Consider the following 24,786-nt stretch of genomic DNA (forward strand, 5'->3'; position numbering starts at 1 on the left):
TTGGGTTCTTTAGTTGCCATTTGTCATCAATTTTCCTCTTATGGTCACGACCTGGGAAGTTGGCTACAGTCCCATGGACCTTAAACTTCTGAGTAATATGTGCAACTGTAGTCAGAACATCAAGCTGCTTGGAGATGGTCTACAGCCTTTTTCTTTAACATGTTTGTCAATCATTTTTATTTCTTTTCTCCTGAGACAACTCTGTCCTTAGCTTTCTGTGGTTCATGTTGAGTGTGGTACATGAACAGCACAGTGACCACTTTTCACCCTTTAAATAGACAGACTGACTGCTTAAAAGTTTGAAGACACCTGTGAAGCTAATTACAGGACACACATTAGTTATCATGTCCCTATGGTCAAATTATTTAACATCTTTTCTAGGCGTACCATCATTTTTGTCCAGGCCAGTTTGTTTTCTTAAAACCTTCTGTTGAACCACAACTCAAAAGCAATGTCTGACTCTGAGTTTAAAGTTATTTTGTGACCTTTGTGGGTTTTCTTTCTTTGCCAGAGGGGTACCAACAATTTTGTCCACGTGTGTATATTGAAGACAATTGAGGAGACAGGATGCAGCTGATCACAATTTGCACCTATAGCAAGTTGTCTGAATAGTTATGTGAATAGGAAACTTGTATCATGTTATATTGTCATTGGTCTGAGAACACCATAAATAGACAATTTCAAAACCACATGCACAATCCAACAATGTTACAAATCAAATGTCTATAGTTTGAGCTGAGGTCAAATTGTCAATTTTTAAATGTCCTTTTAAATATTTAATGGTTAAAATATGACAAATATGAAACATGTTGGAAACATGATAAAAGTTTTAATATTAGGTAACAAAGAGGATTTGCTTTCCCTAAGAAAATGACAAAAGACAATTCTTTTATCTGGAAATGTTTTTATTCTGCTAGTGGAACAGTAAAGCAGAATATAGAGCATGGCAACCATTCACAACAGGACCAAAGCTGAAAGGTACTTACATTCCTATCCCTACCATCCCCAGTCATTTTTAGTATTTCCAGTATTTAATTTAGCACCTAACCAAGTTAAAAGGCAAGTGATCCAATTAACCTCTTTTTTTAACCAGGAAAATAAATTTAAAAGTTAAAACTGTATGTAACGTAAACCTGGTCATGTTTACCACAAACCAAAATGCTAATACCCATTTAAAGTATATACAAATACTTTTATATATATGAAAATGAAGAGACAAAACTACATTAGGGCTGACAACTTCACTACTAACAAAAATCTATTAACAATTAAAGTTCTTCTGAGTCTTTGTGCAATGCCCTGTAGGTCTTAATCTTAGATGTAGCCTAGCATTGAGACATAACAAGACCACAGCATCAAACATCACTTGCATTAAGCACAGTAATTCGCATTCAAAATGAAAATTTGAAAATTCAGTTGGCCAAATTAATACTTCACAATAACAACAATCCACACTTGAATGCAACTATACAAATGAATGAAGGCATTGACTTTTATTCTTGCATTTCCTCTTGAATGTTCAGTTTTTGATGCCATGATCTCCAGCTTCAGATCAAACAAACAGGTGAGATGGGAGCAGCAGCAGAAGCTTAAATAGCCACTTTCGTTAACACTTCTATTGAAGAAGCACACCAGGTAAAACAGCTTAGCACAGAGAGGTCTGAAAGCTACAACTAAAACAGTCCACAAATTGACATTTGTTTGTGTAACACAGAATGAGGCTGCAGTTACACTGGTATGTCTTTAATTTCAAAAGAAAAAAAAGAAAAAAAAGAAGTACACAGGAAAAAGCGCATACAACATGTTAGTACATTTCTGTATGTAGATTCCTTTAAATTAATAATGGTTTAAACTAGTTTAGAAACTGTCATAATCTTTCTTGTCTTTTTTGCCTTCGCCCTCAAAGCTGTCTGTCCCGTCACTGTTGTCTCGACGACGTTTGCGGCTGTTGCGGACGTTGAAGCGAGCGTTCATTTGCGGCAGAGGGTCCATTCCCAAAACTTTATGGATCTGACGAAATGCCAGCAGCCTCAGAGCAAACTAGGAAAATGCAGACAGAGCAATGTAAATGTGTTTCAAAACTTCATTAGCCAAGCAAAGTTTTCAGCTGAGTGAAGCCCCTTTTACACCATACATTCAAGGTGGGTTTACTGCACCAATACGCTGCTTTGCCATTCTATCGAAAAGGCACCATAATGGTGTGGGGGGTTATTGTCGTTCCTTTAAATAGCCTCAAGAGGAAGTATCAGAGGCATCTGCAGCACTGTCTGTGTAAAACATTACCATTGATTGTTGGGGAAAGAGAAGTTTCAATGACATTTTATTTATTTTTGAGAGATTCCCGCCCACACTGTGCAACAGCAGGAACAACATTATTTGGACTCATGCAGATTTGGCTGAAAGCATGGAAATGAAAATCTTTCGTCAGCAGCCACACTTTGGTTTGTACTTTGTGTTGTCTACATTACATTCAGCATTATTTGAGTGATCACACAACTCAGTGTTTTGAAAGCGATGTACAGTATATCCAACATTCTTGTTTTGCGTAAATATGTAAGTGGCTTAAAGAAGGGCTACATTAACACCAATAAAGTGGGGTTTTTGTATAAAAAGGTCTTATGTCTCATCTATATAAATAAAGAGATTAAACTAAATCGCATAAATCACAAATCTTAAAGAAGCAACATACCCCAAAAAGACAGCCGCACATCCCAACAACCCCAGACAACAGAACGTTTCAACAAATTATTTCTTCATGTCTCAACGGCTTCACTTTATGTATATGTTCATTTGTAGTTTGTACCTGGGCACTTGAGGTAATATCCTCTCTCTGTTGCTCTCCCATAGGTGTTAGTGTATCTATAGGCTTCTTCTCACAAGGGTCTATCAATCCTGGCCCACCTGTTATTACAAAAAATAAATAAATATACACGTCATTAGGTGACATAGTTTAATTTTTTATCATGTTTTCATATTTCAGATCAACTGGATCAGTACACCAGAGGTCTAAGAGAATTAATGTAGATATAGATAGATACAACTCTAACACACACCTTTTGATCAATAATCAAACTGTGTTGCCTGATATTGTCAAGAGCCACATATTAGACTAGTTGGAACATGTTTGTACAATGCTCGCTGATGCTTGTAAATTGGTTCATAACAATATGTATCTTAAGGTCGGATACCTAAAGGTATCCTAAGGTATCTTAGACGCAGAAAAAAAAGTGTACATAAGCACTGAAATATGTTTCAACAGTTCAATTTATGGAACTTCATTTAAGAGTTTTTCCTCCTGTCTACAAATGAAGCTACATTAGTTTTCTCTAAAGTAAGAGAGCTTGAGAATGAAACAGTAACTTACCAGGTAGCAAAATTCCAGAAGAAATACATTCAAAGACACGTCTCAGTGCATCACCTGGGCTGAGGGGGGCAGACGCGCTACTGATTGCCTTCTCAACTAGCAGCTCCATGGCCTTGACAGAGTGAAAAGTGCACATAGCTTAGATGCATGGAAAATGCACACAACCTCTGCTTGTATTTAACACTAAACCACAACTCTTTAAAAGGTGGACTGCAATATTCCTACAAGAATACTATGTAACACCATACACAGCTGTACCCTCATCTCACTGAGACAAAGTGGTCTAGGAAGGTAAAGAGTTCGAGTCAGACAGCACATAAAATTTCCTCCAGTATTCAATGGAATATTGGATCAGCCAAGGAACATAATCACTCTAGCCAGAACTGTATTGTCATGACACATAGTTCATGCTAACGAGCTAGCTAAAGCTAACTAAGGCTAACATTAACAATCAAAATGGTCAGTTATTTTAAGGAGGTGAATATTAATGCAAACACTGATTTCACCTTGTATATTTGTATTTATTGACATTACTTTATAGAAACCTGTTTTCACTTTGACATTAATGAGGTATGTTTCTGCCATTTCTTTGTCAAAGTCTCTTATTTACCATGATTGATTTATATTTCAATGAAAGGATGAAACATCCAAAGGGGTGAAAACTTTCTATAGGCACTGTATACCTATAAGTGTTAGAACTGACTTTGTAAACCTATACTTGCACCCAAATAGGCCTGATCCAATACATCTGTGCAGCTTGTTGTGATCAGTATATTTGATAAGATATTTAATTATTTAAGAAAACATTTTGATTTGCTGAACATAGGATGTTTTTATCTTTAAAACAATTCTTTAGTCAAACTGTTGATGCCACACTGGAGCCACTTATTCTTGCCCGAGAATGTTCCTTGGCTGTTGAAATGCAAATAACTCATTCTTAATTATACCTCCCATATTATGCAAAATCCAATGTTGGGTCACATATGATTGAGGTACACACACAAGTATGTTAGAAGTGCATTCCCTTCTTTACCCAAAAAAACTAAATCAAACAAAAAAGACTGAAGCTTAATTTTTAAACTGATTTTAACTGTCTGTGACCTAAGCCTGGGTGTCAGTTAAAGGTTAAAGCTGTACGTGTTACAAAGTGTTTTGTCTTCTTTGTAAACTGGGTTAGCTTGTTAAATGTAGCCACATTAGCTGCACAGTAATGCTACACAGCTTATGTGGTAGCTTCTCTCAGACTCCGAAGCAGGAGAAGTTATTGTGCCAACTGCACAAGCAGGGCAAGATATCGTAGAGACATTGTGGGAAAGTATTAAAACAATTTTAATGGCAGCAGTAGATTGGATGATGTTAAAGTTTATCTAATACCATACTAACTTAGTGCAGCTTAGCTTTGTCTGCTGCTACCACTGAATCTCCATGGTGCTGCTGGTGTGCCCTTGTAACTTGTAGTGCATCCATGTTTTTCCCAAAACGTCAGTCATGGTTCAGAAACATCACAAAAGCAGCTGCACAATATGAATTAGGTTTTTCAGCATAAAAAAAAATCATGTTTTGGGGACTACTGGTTTAAGCCCTAAAATGGGCATATGACCAAAAAAAAAACAAAAGACCTAGAATTGATACACAGAAATGTATACATTACTCAATTCATGTTTTAAACGTGTTGCAGGAGTTGTGAAACCGTGATCTGAGTAGATCAGGGTCAATAAGAACAACAGCTTAGACACTGGTACCAGCTTGTAGACACATTTGCATATGTTCTAATGCATTTAAAAAGCTTCTGTCAAAGGTTACAGAAGGGACTATCATATACAATTTAATAACCAAAGATTTCACACCATTCAGAGAGGTTTTTCAATGTTTAACTGGTGTGTTTCAATTACACACTTACCCATCCTGGGAAAGGTGACCATGTGGGGACTCGCTGACAGAGGTCTCGCAGGATTCTGATGATGATGACACAAGACTGAAGTCCATTGGCCCTAGCCTTTTAATGCAATAAAGTTAGTTTGATGGAGTGATCAAGAGTGAAAACAGATGGCCCAAACAAGAAAATCAGTTCCGTCATCGAGGTCCAAACACTACTGTGCATAATGGAAGCTTGAGTATGGTTTGAAGTGCATATGAGCCATTTAAGTCTGCAATCAGCTGCCATTCCCAGTAGTCTTGTACCTCATAGTTAGTAAGGGAGTTCAAAGTTTGCAAGATGCACAAGAAAGGAGAACCTTTCTTGCCATCTTCTAAACCCTGACCCCAAGTTTATCAAGGTTTCTCACAAACAGGTACTTAAAAGTACAAGAGTCCACCTGAGAGGAGAGTATAGGGACTGAAAGAGCCAAGGAAATCTGCTTTACTTTGTCTGTGCTTCTGCTCAGGTAGCAGAATCACAGGAAACTACTCAGATATTCCTTTTTCCTCTCAATCCCCATTCTACAAAAACATATAGAATAAAACAATACAAATGCACACAACTTTGTGCAAGTTATTGTGCAGCCTTATGGAATCACATGTAACTACAATGCAATAGCTGAAAAATTGAAATGGAAATACAAGGATGCCAGAGTATGTGTTAAACATATGTGAGCTTCAGATTTAGAATCAATACATATGATGGACATTAAACAGATCCTAGTTCTAATAAGTGGCATCCTTGAATATATATATATATTTATTTTTTGGATTCAAATATTATTGTTTCCCCCCCATTATTTAGAATAAGTAAACCAAATGAGTAAAACACAAATAAATTGATAAACAAATCAAAGGCATCTCATAAGGCTACAATAAGAAAGAAAAATGATGTTCCGAACCTGGAACCACTTAGCGTGGCGCAGAGCAGCCAGAGCGTCAAGGCATTTTTGCCTGTCCAAGACGTCCGCTGGGTCTTTCACCATACCCGAGGTTACATCTAAAAATGGATTTCAAGTGTCAAAATGGTGATGAGGAATGGGTGTTTGACCAGGTCAGCGAAGCTGGCAGAGAACAAACACATTGCCACACATACTACAGTTTTTTCCATAACAAACTTGATTGGAATTAAAAAACTGACTACACAAACCTAACTTTATCGCACTGCCAGAGTAAGTGGACAGATACGGATTTCCTACAGTATGTTAAGCCATAATATTCTCTAAAGTGGTATAAATTTACTGACTCAACATTGAAGACAAATTGATGACTGTATTTGGGAAGCATGCATCTAGCTACTTCACGTGGGTTTAGGTTCCCACATGTTATGAAGCCAATACCATTTTATCAGGTAATTGTGTTTTTTAGTTGATTACCACCTGCTTAACTACAACAGGAACTGTCAATTTGGGACAGAAAAGGGATTTCATGAGTAATGATGGATGGTATGAACAGAGAAACATAGGGCAAATGCTAGTAGATTGTGACCTGATAAAAATATGGCATGGCAAGAGTAGGTGTGGCAAAGTTTTTGGGATGTGAGAAAACCTTGGTCAAAAATCCTTCCGAAGCTGTTGGGCCTTACTAAACCTCTGACGGGAGACAAATTGCTGAATTGTTTAAAAAGGTCTTTGTGCTGGACTTTTAAATATTACTACAAATATAAAAAGGGGGAAGCAATGGATGCTGAGGAAGAGAAAAAAAACAACAAAATAATAAAATAATAATAATAATAAAAACAAACATGAGAACTACCAGCAAACAAAGGCGTTAGGATATCACTGCATGCACTTATCAGTAGGTTGGAATAAGACCCCAACAACATCATTGTATACCAAAGGCTATACTCAGGTCCAACCAAAGATTCCTCTGTCTTACCCTCAACTTTTAACAATACTCCCCTAAGAATAATTTTAAATAGATTTCAAAACCATATATGGCTCAGTTTTTAATCTTCACATTTCCACTGTCAATTCAGAAAGAAAATGATCCATCTTCAAATAATTTGTCCTGATCTTTTTTGTCAGTGAAAATGAAAATAAATAAATAAATAAAATTAGCTGAATGTTTCTAAAAACAATATTATATTGAAGCCAATTTTGACTCCTGTGTGTGTGTGTGTGTGTGTGTGTGTGTGTGTGTGTGTGTGTGTGTGTGTGTGTGTGTGTGTGTGTGTGTGTGTGTGAGAGGGAAGATGTCAATCAACTCAGGGGAGCACTTCAGAACAGGGGACCTCAGCATGGTGAACTGTTCACCAGTACACAAAGGAAGATTTGTTTCCTGTGGGAAAATAACATCCAATTTCCTCTAACTTAGGCCAAATCTTGATTTGAGAAAGGGTTGCAAAACTCAAACATGTTTGTACATTTCATTTGAAATGAATCTTGAGGAACAGCAGCGCCTCCTGTTGTCCATTTGTTGATCTTCTGCAGAAATTGCTTTTTTTTTTTATCTCATCAAGAAAATTTGGACAAACAATACTGTAATGCACATCTCCCATTGATTGTAGCTAACATTAAAATGGAAACTCCTGGAACACAGGAAACAAAATAGAATCTCACCTGGGAATAACTAGACTTAACACAATGCAAACACTGATCATGCTTTGTTTAAAGGATAAAGATAGCATTTGAGAGGTAAGAGTTACAGAGCAAAAAGCATTAGAGCAATACTGCTGGCACTTGCCTCTTTTACAAATTTTTCCTGTTATATCTCACGTCACTGGAGTATTAACTGAGAAAAATAACCAAGTTGGGGGTCTCTCGTGGGCTTCCACTTAAGATCAATAAAATCTAAATCTAATATTAAACGAAAAAGGCAAAAGAAATATAGTGGTTTTAGTTGTTTAGACAAAGACATTTTTGCACATAATAGAATATAAAGCCTAAGAGAAAGAGACCACAACTGAAGTTATCAATACGATGAGCTTGCACTACAATCGTCATTTCATTTCCGATATCCAAATGCATGAGGTGCAAGTTGTTAGAATATGATCTAAAGCCCAACAAAACAATCTGTAGAGTGCCAGCAGGAGAGTGCTCTTCAAGGTGTCAACCAACATATTGAAATTGATTTCATATAGAGATAGAAAGACAAGAAAAGAGGTACAATGGGAAAAGCTGTGGTGGGTTTCCCAACCTCCATCCCGGCCATTTTCCTCTCTGATGACAGGTGAAGTCAGTGTGATTGTCACTTGCATCTTTGGTTCGGTACAGGACGTTAGAATGATTGCTGCTTCCTGGATAGATCCTTTGACCTCGTATTTTTCTGGTGTTACCATCTGAAAGAAATGGTGTAGATGCAAACACACTGACATTATTACATTTGGTTTAAACCCATTATGAACACAACTAGTTGGCTAGTTCACTCTTAACCGAACCCCTCGGTGCAACGATTACACAGTCTGACATTACAGCCATCATATATTATGGAAATATAGGCATCTCCACACAGGTAACATTCCAATGCACACTAAAATATGAACCCTTTGTTTAAGGGTTAAGATTTACTTACTGCAAGCTCATTAGCAGCTCCAGCAATTGTCCCCAATTACAATGTAAACATTTTAAGTATTTCTAAACTAATAAGAAATTGAAACATGAGGCAGGTGCCTTATTAAAAAGGCCACTAAAGAAATTAATTTTGGTGCAATACTGGTAAAGACAGTACTGTTAGCTGTTTGGGAAGATGCTCCACAATGCGGGTGAGGAGGTTCTTGGTGGGCTTCTCAGAGCAGAGCAGGACTAGGTTGACATTTTTGTCCCCACGAAGAAGCAAGCCTTTGGCCAGGACTCCAACTCTCATCACACCCTTCAGGGCCCTACACAGTTACAAGCAAGATGGGAAGAAGAAAGATAAATGTTAGAATTTTAAGTAAGTAAATTACATGGGACTACAGCCTTATAGAAAAATACTGGCACATCCTCTTTGAAAGAAAGGTGACGTGAGTGGGGTAAATGGGTGGTTAGGGGGCAGCCAATGACCTTATGAATGTTCACAGCTATGTGCTGCTGCTGCCGTCAGACTTTTTGATGGTTCTATGAGTTCCACTTCCCAACAAAGCTTATTTATGACTTGAAAAGGATTTCCTCTTCTCAAGAAATTACCATTTTCAGCAACATACAGTAAATATGATAAGTCGCAAATTCTTTGAGCAGCATGTCAACATACAGTAAACAGCCAGAGTTATGAGGAAGCATCTCCAGAGACATGATTGATGATGGAACAACAGCCTGCTAGATAAGACTGTGAAAGTGTATTGGAAAAGACAAGACAAAGGTTTGTTACTCAATTTATATTAAGTGAGATTTTTTTTTTTTTTTAAATATAAAAAAAGGTCTGTTGTATTTTTTGTGCGAACAACAAACCAAGCTGGACAGCAAATGTGGGAGGATAGAGAAAGCATACAATATGCAACAAAGGTCTCCAATGTGTTAACAGCCCAGACAACACACCTGTCTTTAGTGGGTTCTTTCTTTTCTTTGTCCTCTTCCTTGGATTTGTCTTGATCTGTAATTATGTCCGAGACCAGTTTGAGTGCACGTTCAGTGATGGATACAATCTTCTGGATAGACTGGAGCTCATCTTCTGAGGGGTAGATGGCTGCATGCTTGGTCATGACATAGCGATCGTCTGAAGAATCAGGGCGACGTGGAGGCTGGAACACACAAAAGGTACAAAAATGTTTTTTAAATTAGTCATTTCTGCTGAATTATAAACTTGGAATATTTGTCAAAGAGATTTATATCATTAACACTCAAAGAGTTGCTGTATTTTAAAACTAGTTTAAACCCAATTTAAAGTTATTCTTAATATTAAAAGTAATCTTGACCTACCCGTGTATGTATAAAGTATATAGAATTAAATATTAGTGGGAGGTAATTTAATAATATGACTGATGTGAGGTTTGGAGGCCAATCACCATTAACATACAGTATTAGATTCCTGTCTCAGCAGATACTCAATATTAAAAAAGATACTACACAGACATAACTGTAGCCCTACCACAGGACCCTGGGGCTGCAGGCCAGGCATCCCAGGCCGTATTCCAAGTAGACCCGGAGGGCCAGGAGGCCCCTGTGGATACCCCCCATCTGGTATTCGACGTCGCTCATCCCAGTGGTGCTGTTCCTCCTCCATGCGTCTCCAGTACATGTCTTCTTCATATCGCCTGAAAATATAAACCACAACACATACATTTTATTTACATGTGTAGTGTACATAAGAGACAGTTTGTTGAAGAATTGAAGAAAATAAAATAGTACTGCATGACAATGAGTCTCCAAGTTGTACAATCTGTAAAGACTCAGTAATCTACGTCATGTCAGATCTACTAATTCAAAAAGGTGAATTATCCAAAAATCAGTTTTGATTAACTGGTCATAAAATGTGGCCTGATAGAAGCACATATGCATGTAGGGCCAATCACTAACCATGAACTGGCCTTTGCTGGTGGAGCATCCAGCATTAAACCTTCTCACTGCCATTCACTTAAGAAAGCAGATAAATAAGTCTGTGCTACAGGAGAAAAGGGATCTTATCTGGTTTCTTAAGTGCATCAGATCTTGGTTTCTCCTCTATAGGTGTGCGAGTCACAACATTCTCTAACCATTGTTCTTAACCTTTTCAGAAACCTAGACACTTAGTTCAGCTTTGAGTTTGATGGCCATTGTATAGTTCCACCAAAGTGTACCTGCTTCTGAGGCAATACTTAAAGTGTGAATCCAACATTGCTTATTATCTGCATTTCTCCTCAAACCATTGGTAAAAAACGTCCATACCCATACCGCATTTCCATTCTCCAGCGCTCCTCCTCCTCTCTTCTTCTCCAGTACTCCTCTTTCTGCATTTGTTTTCTCATCTTCTCTTCCTGAATCTTTCTGGCTCGGATGCTGGGCTTTACCTCTACCTGTAGATCTGGATTCACCTTTTTCTACAAAACAAACGTTAAAAATATTACCTACATGGAAAGTAAATTAAAAAAAAAAAAACTTTTAATTTCTAATGAGTTTAAATTTATGTATGAAGCAAAGGTTGTTTTTGTTTTTAACTGACCCTAACCCTAACCCTAACCCATAATAATCCCAGACCATCTCAAAGTCCAGTCTGGGAATTTAGAACGACAACTGACTGGGACTCCTACCTCGGTTGAACATTATGAGAGACGCTTCTTACACTTACAATCTACAAAGTAGAATTCTTCTTGAAAATAAATACCTGCTCTGAGACAACAAAATAATGTGTTTTCAAATAGAGTAGTACAAGAAATGTCAGCTACAAACCTTGTATTGAAGACGATGCCTGCGCCCTTTTAAATGCATTTCCTTTGCATTTGGATCATTGAAACTACATTCACACAGTTTGCAGTGGAAGCGGATGACTTTGCCTTCATCATTTCGAACCTAGAAATTAGTTCCGCATATTATATTTAATATATACATACAGTATTACTATTCTATATATGCCTGTTTGCTCTAAACTGTGCACTTACTTCCTCAACATAGTCATGACCGACAGGCTGGACATCATTCTGCAGCGCAGCCAGGGCTGATGTGGACAGAGAATCAGAAACTTCAGTCTTGGGATCCTGACTACCCGATGAGGGTGTTGGAGGCTTAGTTTCCACTTTGGCCTCAACTCTGACCTCTTCCATCTTTGCTGTGGTCTGCAATTTATTTCCACCTGCATTTCATAGGTTACAGTGTTAAATCATTAACCACCTAGAGTACCATCATTAAACATTGGTCTAAACAGTCCTAAATAAACTTGAGAACTACCAAGTACACTCTTACTGCTTCCAAAGGAATTAAAAGGGTAAATTACAGAGAGCTGCATCTGATCATCAGCCCTTGATAAACTGATCATCAGCAGATGTGCAGAACTTTATAAAGCTGGTCTGGAGCATTCAGGAGTTTTACCACAATAGCAACAGGGACAGACATAAGTATTGGGCTTAGAGAAACAATTGTAGATGCACATCAGTCTGGAACTCCAAACAATTGAAAATGTAACATTCTACAGTGAGAACAAAAAAGAATATTCTAAGTGGAAAGCCTTAAAGACACTTGCCAATTGTGGAGTGGACGTATCAGCACATTAACCCAAGGTCAGATTAAGCAATGGTCAGAGGGAAGAAATAAATAAAAAAAGGTGAGTTACAACATGCTGTTTCAACAGACCCTTCTAACATTGCTAGGAGCAAGCCTCCTTTGTCTGAAAATAACACAAAAGCGCGACTCATGTTCACAAAACTGCCTCTGAATAAACCACAAGACCAAAGTATTCTACAGGTAAATATGAAGACTTCTGTCAGACAGCTAGAGCTTGGTTGATATTGAGTAATTCAACAGGACAATGAAGCACACTGACTGAAGCACAATAGTAAATCTACACCAGAACACCTGAAAGATAAAATAATCAAGATTTGCGAATGACCTAATCAAAGTCCAGACCACAACCCAACTGAAATGATGTGGTGAGACCACATAAGTGTAAACCCAAAAACCTCAATGAACTGAGGCAATGTCATAAAGAACGAATTGGCCAAAAATCTTCCACAAACATGTGAGAGACTGTCAATTTTTTTTTTTTTTTTTCTTTTTTTTAAACACACACAGCCACATATAATAAGAAAGAGGTACTAACTTTTGCAGGACTGAAAAAGATGATTCCAAAGGACCAGATTCTAGTTAGATGTACAGAACCGCAGTATACAAATATTTAAAGGTTCAATCAATCAATCAGAATAATGATTGCATCTCCGGCTTCTTCTCAAATATTTATCAGATTTGCATGTATGTTCATTTTGAAAGCACAGTGAAGGTATAATGTGTTCTGACAAAATAATTGTAACAACAAATCTTTCTTGAACACTAGCAGCAGGCCTATTAATATCTACTGGTTTCTGATGAGTGGTGGTGTTGTTTCTGAATAATAAAAGTGGTAGAATAATGCTTTTGCTAAATGGTTGTTCCAAACATATAATTTCATAAAAAGGATCAAGTGAAACACCTCAAGAAGTGCGGCAACTTAATCTGTGCTTACTAACCAACAAAATTGATCTTGGGGGCATTAACTTTCTTCCCAGCTGAGGCTGAACTCCCAACAGAGAGGCCGGTTGTTAATGGGTTCTTGACGCCTGCCACAGTACTGCCAACTATGTTGACGGGTTTTAGGTAGGGGGGGCTGGAACTGGTGGCAGGAGAGGAGGAGGAAGCCACACATGGGGAGCTGGTGGAGCTGGAGCTGCTTAGTGTGGTCGTGGTCTTGCTGGGGGCAGCTGTGGTGGAGGACGATGTCTGAGTGACCATACTGGGCTCAGTTGAAGGAATGGGCTTACCAAGTTTGGTATGGAGCTTCACAACCTGAAAAAGTGAATGCAGAACGAGCGTTTTAGCAGATTTTCATTTAATTCCACAGATTATATCCACAGATTCAATGATTTACTAAAAGATTTTTTGATTTGACCTTCAGTTTTATTAGTTCCCCTCATCTAAATGGTCTGTATATGTGAAATATGTGGATTTTCTATAAATGCTTCAATGTTATATTAAAGACTGAAGATGCTCAGTTAATTATTAACCTTTAATTCTAAGTGTGAATGTGAAAAGTTGCCTTTATCTCATGATATGTAAGCTGTGCTTGAGCCCCCAATGGACAAAGTGTTCTAGGAAATGGGTGCTGTGGGACTTGTGTTTTGCAATCACCATATTGACTGCATAGCAAAAAGAACAAAAAAAAAAAAAACAAAAACAAAAAAAAACAAAAAAACAAAAACAAACTTAAATTCTGAACTTGGCACTGCAGACCATTCAAGAGAGCTCTGATAAAGCACATCTAAAATTCAAAGAGAGCAGAAGCTGCAACAGTGTTTTATCTTACTACCATCTAACAGGGGCTTACACCACCTTTAAGTTCCTGTTCTCTTTTTCCTAGCTAGACCTTCAATACAATGCAACATCAGCATCACCACAGGGTCTTCAGAGACTGTCCCCACTAAGTCTTCCAAAAACCTGCAGGTGATCATTGATGATCAAATCAACTAAGCTTTACCGACCACATCTCCTCTGTCTCAAGGGCATGCAGATTTGCCCTTTTCAACATCAGAAAGACTAGATCCTACCTTTTGGATTATGCAACAAAACTCATTGTGCAGGCTCTGGTCATAGTTCATCTTGACGACTGCAATGTTTTACTGATGGGGTTACCAGCATGCATTATCAAATCCCTCAAGATGATCGGAAATGCAGCAACATGTCTAATTTCTGATCAGCCAAAAATTACATATATTAGACCACTCTTTAGATATCTGCACTGGCTTTCTGTAGCTGCCTGTATCATGTTCAAAGCCCTGACCCTTGCCTACAAAGTGGTCAACTCAATGGCACCTGCTTTCCTGAACCAATCATCCTCATCCAGGTCTACAATTCCATCCATCCACTGAGCTCTGCTAGCGAACAACATGAAAACGCTGTTGAAAACAGAACTCTTCCACAACTTTTGCTACACTTTAATATTTAAAACAAACAAACAAACAAACAAACAAAAAAAAGATCTCGCAATTACAACTCATAAAGCAGTAACGGCTCTTCCTAGAGCACTTTAAGTTTTTTTTTTTTTTTCCATCTGCCGAATGAGTAAATGTAAAAGTTAAGTTATAACTGATTCAAGGTTAATATGTAATGCTTAACCCCTACTCATACCTTCTGGTGCTTGGCTCCACGGATATGGGCAGCATAAGCATCGGCTCCAGTGCAGGAAACATCACAAAGTTCACACCGGAGCTGGTTCTGAGCATTGCGTGCCAACACACCTCCACCACTAGAACTGCTGCTGCTATTCTGGGAAACCTTCAGTGCCGCTTCCTTCTTTTTGTGTTTCTGGCCTTCCAGGTGCTCCTTGTAAGTCTTATGCAGTCCATGGTGGGAGGGAGAGGGACAATAATTACTTTTACTATTTATTGTAATTAATATTTGTGAAGACTTCAATGAGGTTGTTTCTTTGTGATATTTAATCTACAAATCTAAAAACATCAGTTTATCTACATTCAAAGAGTTTCATCTGCAGAAAAAAAGAAAAAAAAAGGCTCTGTTACATAACTTTTCAAATCTTTAAAACTATCTAAAAGGTCAATCATTTACAGGTCATACACTGCCCACACGTTAGGAGAGAGAGAAACAGAGCACAAAGAGGCTTTTTTATGCCACTGATGTAGAATGATTACAAGTCAGTCAAGCTGTATGTATTTTATACTGAACCTCTAAAATATGCAGCATGAACATGTTCAAAATCTAAATTCACTATTTGAAAACTGCTGCTTACTGTGTGTGTATAATGCTCACTACATTTTAGAACTTACCTGAGGGCCGGCACAGCTGATCTTACAGACATCGCAATAGTGGATCTGAGGAGGTTTGGGTGGCTGCTTAGGCCGAAGCTGCTTGCTCTGAAAGGGTGGTTTCTTGGTAAAAGTGTTCCCTGTCCATGCTGCAGTTGCTGCTACAGCTGCCACTGCCTGCTTCTGCTGCTGTTGCTGCTGGTAGTAGCTAGAGGCTGCAGAGTAAACTGCTGCTTCATAGCCCGAGTATGAGGTTCCTGAAAAGAGGCACCAAGACCACAGTATACCACAGTCAAACATTATATTCTGTTGAAAGGGTGTATGAAAATGCAAAAGGTAAAAATGTAGAGGTTAACCCATTCACCATCTTAATGTAGCACATAAACACGGTAACAAAGAACATTAAAAATCAGGTATAGGTGAGCCACAGAAGAGTGCTAGGGGACAAAAGTACAATGCACTGATGATACTTATGTGTATCTGTAATGAACTGCAGCTTTCATCTTTGTGCCTTTCTGCAATTTGTTTTAGATTAGTCAGTAAATGTTACATTTAGATTTATAAGACATTCGGCAGGACTTACTTAAATTTTAATGAATGTGACTTATGGGCAACAAATTGTAAGCCATGTAACGAGTGAATTTACACTTGAAGTCAGTTGATTTTGACAATGCAATCAATTATTTTCACATTATATATAAATAATTAAATTAAATAATTTATTTTAGTGTTTGTGGCTAGTACTATACAAAGAAAATGAGAAATTTACCCCACACTCTTGTAAATAAGATGAGATTAATTGGATATTGGTATATGACATGTATAAGTGACCTCAAAAGAAATATGGTGACAATATACATTCCTCACCAAAGGAGAATACAATCAAAAAAAAAAAAAACTTTTGACACAGATCTTACCCTTTTTTTCCCCTCAATGAAAGACAGGAATGCTTCAATTATTATTATTTTTTTTCTTAAAATAAAAGACAAAATCTCACACCAACTATTAAAATTTACCAGAGTAGGTGACGGCATTTGTGCTATATGTTGGGCTTTGGGAGTAAGATGGGACCACAGAGGCAGCAGCTGCCACAGGCTGGACAGTAGAGGTCACTGGGTAGATGGAGAAAGTGGATGAGGCAGGACTGGGAGCAGCTGGCTTTATCACAGTCACCTGACGAGTCTGCTGGCTCTGAGTGTAGGATGTTACCCCCTGGCTATATCCTGGTTTAGGGGCTGGAAAACACAAAAGTGGATTTAAACCTCTCAATAGTTGTCATCAATTTCCAGAATCATGTCTAGTTAAATAACTTTAGTAATGTTTCCTACTAGGCACACGGGGAGCCTCAAGTCTCGTCAGGTTTATAGGCAGAAATCTAACCCTTTTTTTGTATAACACACTGGAGTTTAAGTCACCGAGGGGAGTACTTTAAGATGACACTTGATTTGATCAAATATTACTTTCTACTTACCCTAATGCTATCCACTGCAAGTGTTGCATGGATACATTCAACACCTGCACACTACAAAATATGGATGTATGCATTTAGCGTACCTGTCTGATAGTAGGAATCTGCCACGGTGGGTTGTGGCTGTGCAGCAGCAACAGCTGCAGTAGCAGTGGGCTGCTGGTAGTACTGCTTACTGTCATAAGCTACAGCAGGAGCTGAGGACCTAACATAGGAGTAGGAGTCCTGTAAAGGAAGACATTTAAAATCGACAGTCAGGTAACTTGATGTTATATTGTGATCGATCTCAAAGGTGTTCACAGTCTCTCATTTCATATGACTCAGCTGATGATAGAATTTTACATTATAAAATACACAGATATGAGGATTGGACAAACTGCTTGCCTCACAGGTTGTTTCGAGTCTGGCTTTACAATGTAATTAAGACTGGATTGTCATAATGAGAAGATAAAGTAATTTATCTATGTATGTATTTACTCATTTTAATCAGCAAGGATGGATGTATAAAGTTTAGGGTGTTAATATCAGTTAATGAACAGCACAAATACACCTTGAACAAAACTACATTTTCTGTCATCTGCTGTAGCTTAGAGTGACAAAATGTACCTGGTAGTTCTGGGAGGTGACTGGTGGTGGAGGAGGAGGAACTTCAGGCTGACGTTGAGGGTAGCCATAGTCAGTGGTAGCATGGGTTGGCTGATATCCTCCATAAGCTGCAGCAGTAGCAGCTGCCACTGCAACTGGCGCAGGCCTAGCAACAGCAACTGTAGCTGCAGTAGGAGCGTACGCTGCCGCCACAGTGTGTGCTGCCACAGGCGCTTGATGAACTGTGTAACTGGCCACTGTGGTAGGGTGTGTGTATGCTAACCCAGCAGCTGGCTGCTGACTGGTTGGGCAAAACAAAATAAATGTCAAAGATTAGCTGGTCAGTCACAACCTAAGGGCATTTGTTCTATTTCAGTGTGTGTTGTGTGTGGCAACAATGGCATAATACAAAATTTTACTAACAGCAGGCATGGGCATCCACTCTTAACATACTGCTAGCCCTGTAGCAAACAACTATAAATCAAGTAGGAGTAGGAATCTCAGGCTAATGATTGGCCTCGAAATCTTGTCACCATCATTCTATTAAGAAATTATTCTCAGATCAGGTGATCCTCATTTCACTAACTGTGGGACTACTAGCACCAAATATCTGGATCTTTATCTGTTGGATTAGGTCAGTCATTTTAAAGGGGGTGAATATTAATTCAAACACTGATTTCATCTTACATATTTTTATTTAATTGACATTACTTTGTAGAAACCTGTTTTCACTTTGACATTAATTATTAAGTATTTTTCTAAAATTGTTTTGTCAAAGTCACCAACTTTTATTGACTATGAATGATTTATAATGTCAATAAAAGGATGAAACATCCAAGGGGGTGAATACTTTTTATAGGCACTGTGTATATATATATATATATATATATATATATATATATATTGCATTTAACAATACTGTGATTCCTCACATTGTAGTTAATCAGTAGTTGTCTAAAAGAAATACACAATGAAAAGTGACTTATGAGATGTCTAATAACACATGCATTCTTGTAAGAGGTTCATTAGGAACCTGGCAGAGAACCGTGTTCTTTGGGACAAATCTACATTATTAAAAAAAAAAAAAAAAAACAAGAACACAGCTAATGTCTATCCCCTACCTCAATTACAGAAATCAGGTTTCCCATTTACATGACAACTCCTGGTCTCCCTATTCAAGACACTGAACTGCAATGAATGCAACTTTATGTCCACAAGTACCTCCCCAAGGGAATTGCTAAAGTATCATTTATTATCATTATTACAATGCTAGCACATCACACCACAAGTTAAGCTACTTTAGTTGTCTACAAATGCATTACTGAAGTAAAAAATGTTACATGTTAAAACAGCACCAGGACTTATTTTTTTAAATCACAGACACCACCAGCCTTGCAATGAATGTCATCAAATTCAACATCTAGAGATCATGCTCACTCACAAATGAACAAGGGAACATGGATGTGTCTCTGAAGACAGCAAATAAACGGTTTAACCATGCCCAAGCTAAACCACCGCATGTACTACAAATATGTAAAGTTCTGAGAATTGGCTGTCCAAGACAAGCCTGGAGGCATCAGCACAAAAACACAAACTTCAGCAGAATATTTCAGAAAAGAATAAAGTTCCAACAGAAAAAGCTGGAGATGAGTAAAAACAAAAGCTGTCACCAATTACCATTATACCTGAATGCTTTAGTAATGAGTAGTAATGAGCCTGCGAGGAGACACGCAAGGAAGCAAAATACTATGTACTTATCATTATCAACAAATTCCCAGAAAATATTGAAATCTCCCACATGCCTGCTCTAGAGGATGTACTTTGTACTGTACTTGTGAAGATATTTGACAGCTTTAGTTTTAGCTGCGTGGCCATAGTAACATTAAATAATCCTGTCTGTGCTGCGTTTTGGTGTCTAAAAAACTTGGAGCAGATAAATCCCCTTTTCCAACTAGACTTTCAGGATCATATTTCACTGTCCCATGGTGCATAAAGCAACACACTCCAACAACACAGAACATTTTCGCCGAGCAGGTTTTGGTGTGACAGCAGCTTCGGATGGATGGATGTTGTGAACACAGTCACTGAGTCCTAAGCCAAAGTTCTGACCTACAATGACACTAAAGACACACAATGCCTCCTCTTTCATCACCGGGGTTTCTACCGAATAAGTCGAACCAACGCAGCCTGTTGTGTTTATTAGCGTGGTGCCATTTTCAGTCTCAACTCCCACCTAACAACATAACCCAACTGCTGCAGCAGCAGAGGGATCACCGTCCCCTCCCCCAGCTTTAACAATGGAAGCAGAGGGACGCAAACAGCCTGTACCCGCACAGACTACATACAATTGCTGTATTCAGATGCACAGAAACCTTTCTGAGGCACGATGCAGCCAAAGAATTGAGCATCTACGGTCTGCTTACCTGTACTGTGCGGCAGCACCGTGGGTGAATCCAAAGTAATTGCCGGTAGCCATTTTGGCATCTTCACCAACCCGGCTGGGCACTGCGGAGGACAGACATAACAGTTAGGCTCCAGGATAACGCTAAGCTAACCGCTAGCAGCAGGCTAAAGACAGAGTTCCAAGGACTATTCACCAACGTCACGCTCTAAATATTATTTTCCGTTTGTAACGTTTCCTAGCTTTCTGAGTGTCAATGAATAGCCACATTATAAACAATACTCACCATAGGTGAAGGAGACTACTGGGCATATAGGAATCATTGGTTTTGTATGTTCTACTGACGGCCGAGTAGTTCACCAGCCTTTATATTACATGTCGTACCCGGAAAGGCCGTCCTGGCGCCTGCGCGGAAGAGTGCGATGGGGAGGCAGGGCGCGGTTCGGTCTCTTACGTCTGTCGTCGCAGTCCGTGTAGCAAATGTAAACATGGGGCGAACTCAAAACAATAAAACATTTGGACGAACTTCATTGTAATTTTAGTTGGCTCGAACATTCACCAGCTTCAAGAGGTCCTCACCTGTTAAACGATCTTGATGGAGTTCCCACTTTGCTGAGCTGCCGTTGGCTGCTTTTACTTGACTCTGTAGTCCAACTCATCCTCATCCATCATGCATGACCACCTGAACACTGTGCAGCTACTTACTACGTGGCTTTAGGGAAGGAGATGAGGAAGAAGACTGCTTTCAGGCAGTAGTTGGTCCTGGCCTTACTGGGCCCCTAGACATTAAAAATGATAATATACTTTATTGATCCCCTTGGGGCAATTGTCGTTTGGACAGCTGCAGTAGATGAGGGCACTACAATGTGGTTCCAGTGTCTTGTTCAGGGACACCTCGACATATAGCCAGGAGGAACCAGGAATCAAACCAGTAACGCTGGGGTTACGACTGCTTTACCAACTGAGCTACCTGCCGTTTAAAATGGTAAATGTTCTGCACTTATATAGCGCTTTTCTACTTAACTGGTACTCAAAGTGCTTTACACTGCGTCTCATTCACCCATTCACACACACACACACTCACACACCGATGGCAAAGCTGCTATGTAGCTGATCTGACTCACCAGGGGAAACCAGTATGTTGCCCACGGACACTTCGGCATGTGACAGGAGGAGCCAGGAATTGAACCACCGATCGTATGATTGGCAGACGACTGCTCTACCTCCTGAGCCCCAGATTATTCTTTATATGTCTGTCAGCAGTGTGCTGTATCAGCTGCAGTCATTAGATGTTAGATGTTTGACTGGTGATACCAGAATAAAGAGCATTGCAGTTGTCAAGTCTAGAGCAGATAAACACATGGCTGGACCCTCTCTAGATGTGCAGATGAAAGGAATTACATGATCTTGTTTAGCTGTCTGAGTGGGACAATGCAGGAAGGGACAACTTTAGTTGCTTGAAAAAAGAGAGAGATAGCTCTGAATGACATACGACACCTGGGTTTAGAGCCACTGTTACGTGAAGCATCTAGAGAAGAGACTGTTCAGAAGAGACTTGTTTGTCTAGGTGTTACCCAAGGGAATAGCGTGAAATTATTTTGATTTGGAGTAATTAAGTTGTAGAAATGATTTGGTCCCCACTTCTTAATTTATGCATGGCAGGACATTATCAATACCGCATCTGTGACACAAGACTTTCTTGGAACAGACTGCATAACAATGTAAAAAAAAAAAAGGTGTCTGTGGCAGAGGGCCAGATTTATACATGTGCCACACATTCTGCTATTTCTTAAAGGTGGATTTAACAATTCCAAGAGATATTCAGTGACTTTAAAAAATTCTTCTATCCATCTCCTAACTTGTGCTTTTTCAGTCACCTTTGTGACACTGATTCACTGTAGCTTCCAGGTGTATTATTCTCTGCAGGTGGTTCTTCTTTGATTTAGGTGAGATACTTTAAAGGGGGTGTATATTAATATTAACTTAAATGAATATTAATGTAATACCGATTTTTATATTTGAATGAATTGATATTATTTTGTAGAGATCTGTTTTCTCTTCACATGAAAGGTTTCCTTTCTTTCTTTCTAAATAAAATAAATCTGAATGAAATGATAACAAGTTTTCACTCCACAGCAGCAGGTGGCGCTAACGCGCCCTAACGTTGGCCGCTACCTGCTGTTAATAAACAGAGTAGAGGAAACTCGTGACTCCGCACGCTGCTCCGTCCGCTCCGGCGGTTCCTCAGCAGACTAAATGTACATCTGTAGGTGAGGGTTCGGGTACTGACGCGGACACAGACACTGTCTCAGGGTATCATGCTGCGTCTGTGCTCTTAACGCTGTCCAGCATGAGCCGCCTGCGAACCGTCGTGAGCTCCACGGCCATAGTGGCCGTGCTGGCGTTCGGCTTCGGGTCGTGGTTTGTGATGACTCCAAGAGAAGAGGAACGGAAGGTGCTCGTCAAGGTGAAAAGACCTTATTACATCACTGAGAAAATGATCATTGATCTTTGTTATCTGTGCATGGTAGATGACACTTATGATTATGATTTAATTTGCATTTAATAAAATGTGTAAATGTTTTACATTATACATAAAATGTTCGCACATACAAGACAAACTTCAAGTAAGGAAACCTAAATCCTAAATGAAAACAATCCTAGTGTTTGAGTTGGATTTGCAGTTTGTAATAGGAGCTAATTTATTGGTTTTGAACCATTCTCTTCCAGATCTGGTTCTTTTTCTCTGGTAAAGCAGTTTCACGTCTCATGGTTCATGGTTCATTGTTATTGGCTGCTGATGTTGAAGTGGTCAGGATGTGGCACACAGCAGATATGTGTCCAGACACACTATAATGTTTCACACAGACAGAAACTCACCAGCTGACATTGTTTTGATTTGTTTGATTATGTACTGGACCTTACATGTCCTGTTTCCAGTGAAAACATTCTGAACCCATGTTCAGTAGGTTTCTGGCCCCTCCTGTCGTACTAGTGTTCTTAGGCCAGACACCGAACCCCAAGTTGATCCGGGGAGTTCTGACTGAAATCACATCTGACTGTGAAAAGACTTGAAACCCGCTCAGCTCCGTTGTGTTTTTATTAGGTACATCCATCTATGTACAATAAATTCTTCTTTGTAAACGTGATAATGCTCAGTTTTGATTCAGCTGTCTGCAGGATGTGTTGTGTTGAGCTGGACTGCATCACACAAACAAATCCTTCTTTCTGAAATTTTGCTTGGTTGAAGCTGCAGCTAGGGTAGGAGGTGACTACAGGAGAAGGGCACTGGTAACTCATCAGTTGTGTCAGTGCACTGTAACGTGTTAGTGCTAGTTTAACTGCACCTAATGCTGCTTTGTGTTTTGTAGCACTGATGTTCACAGCTGGGTATAGTATAGCTGCATCTGATATTTCAGAAGTGTGGTCTTTTGCTCCTACCACAACTGCTTATGATAATAATGATCTGTTCTTTTAAAGTTAAGAAAATCCTGTCCACACCAATCTGGTTAAATTGAACCTCAACCCCAAACATGCTGACACAGACTTATTGGACTTGGACATGATACACTGTCATTTAGTTTAGGCAACGTATCACTGTAGGATGTCTTCAGGAAAATCTCTGGTACAAATTGGTTATAAATGCACAAAGACAGTTCTTGTAATCGTGCTGGGTTTAACGATCCATCTGCATCTTGTTTCTCATCAGAATATGCCCGAGTCCAACCCAGCGAAGATGGAAGAGATGAGGAAAAGGAACGCTCTGATGATGCAGGTGCTCAAGGAGGCTGCTCAAAGCAAAGACAATATTGCAAGAGACATGGGAGGACCGGTGAAATAGACCAAGATCTGGAACTTGTTTGCAAAATTGTCATATGTTGAATGTTTCTGGCTTGCAGGGCCACAACATTATCAAATAAAGACTGACATTATATTATTGCTTGGTTGCTGTTTTAATGTGCTGGAGTAATGGGAAAAGAATTCACCATTGAAATCAAATGATCCAAAACAACCACACATTTATTATTCAGTACTTTTTCTAAGCAGATTTTTGACAGGAAGGCCTGCTCGGCCAGGTCTAAAAGCTGGACCACCAGGTTTTCTTTTGTGGATGCTCGGATCCTACAGACATGGTCAAATTCAGTCAAAGATGGAAATACAAGACTTGCACATGGTACTCTGAGATTCTACAGGTTCTGTTTCAGCCCACTAGACACAATCGGAGGACCTGTGAGAATATTTTCAGAAGTCTATGACAGCATGGCAGGATGTAAAGCTTATCATTAGGCCACAGGCAAATTAATCTGTCCACATATTTCTGACCTCCTAACATCAGGGCTCTGTAAAAAAAAAAAAAGTCTGTAATTCCTGCACAGTTCATCCAATATTTTTGACCAAATCTTTAAATGAAAGCCGACAGCCTATTTATTTAAATTAAATTACTCATGACTAGGCTGGGCATTTTTTTAAACACAATTAGTTTTAAATATGCTGACTAACTAATAATAATAATAACTAAGTGTTTACAGTTATAAATGACCATGTTCTATGAAACGATGTGAAGTTGTCAAACTTCAATTCTTTCTTTTTAACTATTTAAGTCCTGCTGCCTGCACAGCTTTTGAATCCATTCTTAACAGTCCCTTCATGTTTGCAGTATAGTCAGATATCAAGATGTGTTCCATTGATTCTTTCTGTGGATCTTCTGGAGAGCT

General features: G+C 38.9%; 2 protein-coding genes across 4 annotated transcripts; one reads left to right on the forward strand and one right to left on the reverse strand.

The window, feature by feature from the left end:
• Positions 1-810: 810 nt before the first annotated feature.
• On the reverse strand, positions 811-20,491 carry zfr (zinc finger RNA binding protein). 3 transcript variants are annotated; one of them, XM_026342682.1, is made up of 20 exons: positions 20,358-20,491; positions 20,094-20,175; positions 17,692-17,971; positions 17,172-17,310; positions 16,634-16,852; positions 15,639-15,874; positions 14,983-15,186; positions 13,329-13,644; positions 11,772-11,962; positions 11,563-11,682; positions 11,068-11,213; positions 10,286-10,451; positions 9,736-9,938; positions 8,951-9,101; positions 8,420-8,561; positions 6,184-6,281; positions 5,265-5,360; positions 3,365-3,476; positions 2,804-2,901; positions 811-2,040 (listed from the first exon to the last, which is right to left on the reverse strand). In XM_026342682.1, the coding sequence occupies exons 1-20, from the start codon at positions 20,392-20,394 to the stop codon at positions 1,858-1,860; spliced, it is 3,219 nt and encodes a 1,072-aa protein (XP_026198467.1). In that variant the 5' UTR covers positions 20,395-20,491; the 3' UTR covers positions 811-1,857. The 3 variants fall into 3 exon arrangements, with proteins under 3 accessions (XP_026198467.1, XP_026198466.1, XP_026198468.1); XM_026342681.1 differs by having other exon boundaries at positions 11,062-11,213; XM_026342683.1 differs by lacking the exons at positions 811-2,040; positions 2,804-2,901; positions 3,365-3,476; positions 6,184-6,281 and having other exon boundaries at positions 11,062-11,213.
• Positions 20,492-22,263: 1,772 nt separating this feature from the next.
• Positions 22,264-24,409, forward strand: LOC113151169 (ubiquinol-cytochrome-c reductase complex assembly factor 3). Its single transcript, XM_026344042.1, has 2 exons — positions 22,264-22,538; positions 23,781-24,409. The coding sequence occupies exons 1-2, from the start codon at positions 22,422-22,424 to the stop codon at positions 23,910-23,912; spliced, it is 249 nt and encodes an 82-aa protein (XP_026199827.1). The 5' UTR covers positions 22,264-22,421; the 3' UTR covers positions 23,913-24,409.
• Positions 24,410-24,786: the final 377 nt, after the last annotated feature.

The sequence above is a fragment of the Anabas testudineus genome, chromosome 9 (assembly GCF_900324465.2).
Source record: "Anabas testudineus chromosome 9, fAnaTes1.2, whole genome shotgun sequence".
Taxonomy (NCBI): Eukaryota; Metazoa; Chordata; class Actinopteri; order Anabantiformes; family Anabantidae; genus Anabas; species Anabas testudineus.